Source organism: Dufourea novaeangliae, unplaced genomic scaffold, assembly GCF_001272555.1.
Source record: "Dufourea novaeangliae isolate 0120121106 unplaced genomic scaffold, ASM127255v1 scaffold419, whole genome shotgun sequence".
In the NCBI taxonomy this organism is placed as follows: Eukaryota; Metazoa; Arthropoda; class Insecta; order Hymenoptera; family Halictidae; genus Dufourea; species Dufourea novaeangliae.
The window spans coordinates 17,648-24,338 of NW_015374306.1; the positions used below are offsets into that span (position 1 = coordinate 17,648).

Genomic DNA, 6,691 nt, shown 5'->3' on the forward strand with positions numbered 1-6,691 from the left:
CTATGGTAATGTCTTAAAAGATGTATAAGAAACATTTCCCAAATGTTTAAAGTTACGATTAGATTTCATTCTGTGCAAGGTAATACATAGAATGTAAGTTACGTTGGTTTGTGTCGCATACATAAAAAATTAACTTTCCTGCGAGTTCCGCACTTAGTAGAAAATAGTTGCTGTTAATAAATAAAAGAGTAAATTTCCCATAAGGAATTATAATGAAAATATAGGTCTAGAAATTATGATCTGTGTGTATATTGTGTTTATTTTTATGTTCAAGGCAAAATACTGATTGTGTGTTGGTTAGAGACAGTTAAAGATAACAAATCACTGATTCTGTATGGTTAGAGACAATTTAGGAAAAAAAATGTTTTTTAAATTTCCTGAGGTATCCGCACAAGACCACTGTCCACCCAGGTAGCACCGTATATCCAAAGGACGTCTGTTTCATGGCCAGTTTATATCCGAATATCCTACGTCCATTTTGGACATCCCTAGGACGTTCGTAAGATTTAAATTTCGGATGTTCTAGAAACATCCGTCCTGAAAGACTTACGAATGTTCTCACGACTTAAATTTCGGATGTTCTGGAAACGTCCGTATCGGAAGTCCTACGAATCTTCCCAAGACTTAATTTCGTATGTTCTAGGACCGTCCGTTTCTCTAAGTCTTACGAATGTTTGTAGGATTTTAATTTCGGATGGTTTCGTTTAGTAATTTTGGTTCAATGTCATTTCGTGCAATGTGATGGAACCCCACGAGCAGGGTGTGATTCTTTAGAGAATCAATAGAGAAGTGTAACAACACTAGTGGTTTTGTGCTGAAATCTTAGGAAATTTGGAAAAATATTTTTGTCTTTAAATTGCCTATAACCAACACAGAATCAGTATTTTGCTTTGAAAATAAAAATAAACACAATGTATACACAGAACATAACCCCCAGACCTATATTTTCATTATAATTCCTTACAGGAAATTTAACGTTTTATTTATTAACAGGAACTAATTTGATCTACTTTTTATTAAATGCAGAAATCGCAGGAAAGTTGATCTTTTATTTATTCAACAAATAAAATCAATCTAACCTACCTTCTATCACCTTGCACAAAATAATATTTAACCGTACTTTTAAATATTTGAGCAACGTTTCATACACGCCTTTCAAGACATTACCATAGCGTTTTTAAAAACTCTTTAAACGTTCCCAAAAAGTCCCCAAAAGTACAAGTTATTTTTACATACTCGGCAAACGTTCTGAAAATGTTGACACAGGACGTTCGCGGGACATTCCACTTTGTAAATAGGTCCTTCCTAAGGCATTTAAAAATCTTAACGAGTACGTACGGGGGACATGTGGACCTTTTTGGGACATCCTCCGAATGTACGTTCTCTTGACGTACATATGACGTTCGTGTGCTATCTGGGTAGTATCGTTACACTTCTCTATTGATTCTCTAAAGAATGACACCTTGCTTATGGGGATCCATCACCTTTCACGGAATGAAATGGAGCCAAAATTACTAAACGAAACCATCTGTAATTTATAGCCTGCGAACATTCGTAAGACTTTCAGAGGGTGGACGTTTGTAGAACATCCGAAATTTAAGTTCTGAGAAGAAGTTTAATTTCAAAATGGAAGTAGGACATTCGGATTGAAATAGAACATGAAACGGACGCCATTTGGATGTACAGTAATATCTGTGTAGTTATTTCCACTTATATTAATGCTGCAAAAAATTTAAGATTTTATAATGTATGAGCGATAACGATCCGGGACTTCAAAATATTGTCAAACATAGGTATGTACAACAAATATTTCTGAAATGATTCAATGATTTTATCGGCGTCCCCGGTAAAAAGACTAGATCTACTGAATTGATTGTGCGTTTTGGAAGGAAGAGTTTAGGGATAAAAGTCTTCGGCGATGTAATTGATAAATATAATATGAGTTATATATAATATATAGTTGCTTGCGTTATAATACAATTTCTTACACATTTATAATATCGACGATTTTATGCTTCTGGTTTCTGGCAGAATTGCTTGCTCAGGGAAGTGTTTGAAATATTTGTCTTTTAAGCCTCTGTGACTTTCCTGGGTCTTTCATGGCACAAGCGAAATTTCGCGGTAAAATATTTACAAAACGATCGAAAAGACTATTATTAAAAAAACTTTAAAAACTTTTGGATCATGGAGTAGAGACCCTGGAAAGTATTCTCGAATTTATTCAGATTTTTTGGGAGCCTATAAGATAGAAAAATAGGTCTGGATATAAAAGACCCAGTGCAGCGGAGGGGCGTGACGGAAGCAGTAAAAATAATGGGGGCCGGGAATGTTAAATTTTAGGGGGTTCTGATTGCAATCCACTCACGTAGTATATTCATTTACAGTTAACATAATTTTCGAAATTTTTACAACTTACCAAATGCAACATTGAAAATATAAAAAATGAGAATCTTTTATATAATGTAAATAAATTCATAATAATACTACATTTATAATGTAGAAAGAAAATGAAAAAAAAGTATGCGAAAATAGATGTAAATGGAAATCAGTTAGTACCTTATGCTTTGTACTAAAATATTGTGAACCTAAGTTTAGACTTGACAAAAATAAAATGCATTAATATTGAATCTGTCATATTAATATGATGAAGGATCAGGACATATGAAAATATAGCAAAAGACTCCGATAAATTCATTGACGAAAATCTACTTGGAGATCCAATAACATAAAAACTTACACAAACGTCGAATGCGTTTTTTCTAAATAAGATGCTAACGAAATTCGACTGCTTATATGATCCCATGAGAAAATCAATACGTTTGACCGTATGAAGGGGAAAAAATAATTTGAATGTACAATAAATACAATACGTTGCAAACGCTATTCTTTCGCGAAGTTCAAATTCAGCGGGCGTTATAATATAGTCATAACGACATAACAACAAGAACACGACGCGACGCTTCGAGAAGAATTCGCGATATGACACAACCTAGGATTAGAAACCACATATGACTTATCACGCGAGTGCACGTGCTCGACAGGTACAACAGTGGGAATGAAGGATTTATAAAATATAATACATCGTACATTTGTTTAAATTACGAATTATATTACAAAATTTGATAATAAATTATTAATTATAATATGTATAAATACATTATTCGGTATATACAATATAAACATTTGTTCTATAATACTGCATAAAATAAATATTACTTTATTACAATTATTGTCTTTCATAAATACCTATTTACTAATAGTGATCGCTCGTCAGGAATATACAAAATAATTTTCTCGAAGAATATATCACATGTCATATATCACCTTTCTAAAGGCAGACGAAGAAGGTACCATGGTTTTCAATAAATAGCTAATATTTAAAATAAATAGTTCCAATGTCCAGGAATTAAATAATAAATACTATCTCCAATGATTAGTGACCGTAATAAATAATTTCGTGAATAAATAAGTAAAATCACCGGCGATATCGGCCAGGCTCGTTTCGCAATGCTCGGATTATCTCACGCGATTATCACGAATGACTTTGACAGCTGTTGTGCTAGTCATATATGTTGTGACACGTCTCCACGACTCGTAGCAATTGCACGGCGATAGGTGCTAAATCAATTTACATCGATGCATTCGAAATCAATTTGCATCGTTTTCGTCGATGGTGTCATGCAAAATCATGGACACGTCGCGCTTCATTTTCGCACGCGGATACCACACGATACAATTTTCCCTAATACATACTTTCTAGTAATTAAAAACGTGCCTCCAGGCGTGCAGATAGTCCCTGTACTTGAGAAGCACGCCCCAGTCGCGGACGAGTCTTCTGGTGTCATCGATGGGTTCCCTTTCCGTGCTGCTCATGATGCTCCTTTCTACTCGCAATGGAATTCGAAGGGATGGCAGAGTAACGATATGGCTTTCAACCTCGCACAGCATCATCATTAAATAGGATTGCGTCAGTTTCAGAGCATCGTGGATCCTCGAGTTCGTCTCGTCCTCCACCAGTTCCTCGAACGCAACAGCGAATTTCTGCAGGTCCACGTGTAACTTGGGGAAGTGGTTAGCGATCTGTAAGACAAATCGTCGTTCTGTTATTTCTGTCGGTGATTCAAGGTGGCGTCAGGCGTGCGCGATATGACACGAACGACAACACAGTCGTGAATGCAGCTAATCGCAATTATAACTCTCGCCAGGAACTTTAAGCAATAACGGATCATTGAACCATCTGATTTCTACCAGATGTTTCTGAATTGAAAGTACATGTATTTTATATATTCATTTTAACATCAGAAAGTAACAAATATCTTCAAATATCTAAAGTAAGTAAAACCAGAATAGTTTTTCAGACGTTTATACTTTCTAATTCAATAACTCAAAAAAAATCGTAAACGACGATTAGAAGTCGATATAGAATTATTAAAAGGGATTTAATATTTTTATAATTATATACGTGTGAATTTAAGTATGTAAATCGATATGAATATTACTACCAACATATATATTTTACTTTACTATAATATGTAGTGTACAATCGAATGGTGTCTAAATCCTTACAGAATTACAATTTCGATTAGCAGTCCACTGCCTAGGCTTAATACAGGTGGTTTAGATAGTATAGTCTACAGCAAAGATTTAGTCAACACGATATACCACTTGCTCCTATTACCATATTATCACTTATGGGCGATTTAATACAAAACAGAACTGTAAATTCGAAGAAGACTACTTCCAAAATATTCTGCATACTGCACGAAACGTTTTTATCATCACTATCTATATCACACTTTCATTAAATGATTAAAACATGAAATTAATCTTTAATCGTTAATAGAACTCGCTTCTAACAGTAGGAGAATGTCTGTGCAATGTGTCAAGGACCGTGGTGTCGGAGGAACGTGCTGATGCAGAATGACTTTAGAGAGCGGCGTAGGAGAGAGGGGAAGTGTAAATATCAGGGAGTATACCACGGATATTATCACGGGTGCGTTATCAGAGTGCACGCATCGCGGCGAACGACAAGCGTGATTACGCAGTCGCGCGACCCGGCTAACATGAGCGGTATGTACCTTGGACCTGCATTGCGCGCGCAAACCCCGAACAACCTAGCACGCTTCTGTTCGCCTGCTACTTTATAATAATTACCGTCTCATTAAAATTTGTTATTTAACGTTGCGTTAATTAATTGCAACGACGAATTTGGTCAACTGGTCGCGAACTGAAATTGCGCGCGACTCCATCCATCGCATTCTTAATCGTCGCCGCACAAAGGACGATTATAACCTCAAGGAAGTTCAATGAGATCATCCACAAATGGGACCCGCAGCTTTTTCTTCTTATCAGTCGAAACAATTCTACTGAGGTAGATTCCTTATTTACAAACTTTTTTTGGGGATTTTTAGAAATTAATATAAATAATATTCGGGAATATTCGAACTCTTTTTCTGTGGCGAGAGAAACAAGTGCAATAGTATGTATTACGAAGTTGCGCATAAAATATTGCCTATGTTAGTTCAAGTTCGGCGTAAGGCGATTCTTTTTAAATTTTAAGATGGATAAGCGAGATACTCCTTGTATGATTTTAATAGTACCTACTTCCACTATTTAGAATATTTCATGTCAATTCGGTAAAAGCCAAAGTATAAATTTCTTTTTGTTAAGAATATTGAAAAATTGATATACTAACGTAGTTAAGTAGTAAACGATTAGATATAATAAATTTCTATATTCTCGAATATTCCAAAATTTTTTACAATCATTATTCAAATACGTATTTCTTACAAAATACTATTTTCTACATACTGTGTAATATAAAATAATAGCGAGGTTATTAATTTATATCGTTTATAAAATAGAACCTTTCGAAAAAATAACATTTCTAGTGCACCAACCTAATACTTTAACAAGCCTGCGACGTGTATGACATTCAAAAGTAATGCCAGAACCACTACCGCGAGAGGCAGGAAAATTAACCACGAGAGTCTATAGGGTTACAAACACGGGATAAACTTACCATTTGCGGCTTGGCGTTGACCAGCCTCTTGATCATGTTCACATCTTTCTTGCCTGGGATCCAGTTGGGGATGTACTGATGCTCGTGAACACCGATCCGTACCCTTTCGTACAGGTAATCGTAGTCCCGATTCAAGTATTCGTCCATCGTCATTTTGTGCTGTAGCTTCAGACTTTTCAGACTAGTTTCCACTTCCTCGTTGAGATTCGTGAACGCCGCGGCTTCCGTTTCGCTTTCATCGCCGCACGGCGAATGCCAGACCGGCACGGTCGATCTAGGTGATCTCCTTGGAGCGCCGGATACAACAACCAGGACGAACGTGAACAGGCAACAACGCGAAACGAACATTTTCGTAGTTCGACTAAATTCGCACAAACACCAACGGAATTGACACTAATCGTATCTTGTGCACGGAACTGCCCGTTAAAACGGAACGAACTGTTTCGCTAAGACGATGTTAGCGATTGGCGTGAGATAGTGAACTGAGATTGTCAAACTCTCGTGCTTCCAGCTTATATATGGCATTGTGTAAACAATCGAACGTACGTACGCACGTTCGACGGTGGGGTGGCAGCTTATATTTTGTCCAGAGTTTTTCGCCGCTCTGGTGAAGCGCTACGTAATCAACGGGCGAGCCTTCTATTTCGTAGCGGATTTTTTGAAAATCTA

General features: G+C 36.4%; 1 protein-coding gene across 1 annotated transcript; it reads right to left on the minus strand.

The window, feature by feature from the left end:
• Positions 1-3,756: 3,756 nt before the first annotated feature.
• LOC107192794 lies at positions 3,757-6,370 on the minus strand. The gene is made up of 2 exons (XM_015582131.1): positions 6,008-6,370; positions 3,757-4,080 (listed from the first exon to the last, which is right to left on the minus strand). The coding sequence occupies exons 1-2, from the start codon at positions 6,368-6,370 to the stop codon at positions 3,757-3,759; spliced, it is 687 nt and encodes a 228-aa protein (XP_015437617.1).
• Positions 6,371-6,691: the final 321 nt, after the last annotated feature.

Excerpts from the sequence above, each read along its gene's own strand:
- LOC107192794 (XM_015582131.1), bottom strand. The coding sequence starts at position 6,370 with ATGTTCGTTTCGCGTTGTTGCCTGTTCACGTTCGTCCTGGTTGTTGTA. Across the intron at positions 4,081-6,007 it reads AAATGGTAAGTTTATCCCGT|ATCGCTAACCACTTCCCCAA; the intron begins GTTTGTAACCCT and ends TTTGTCTTACAG.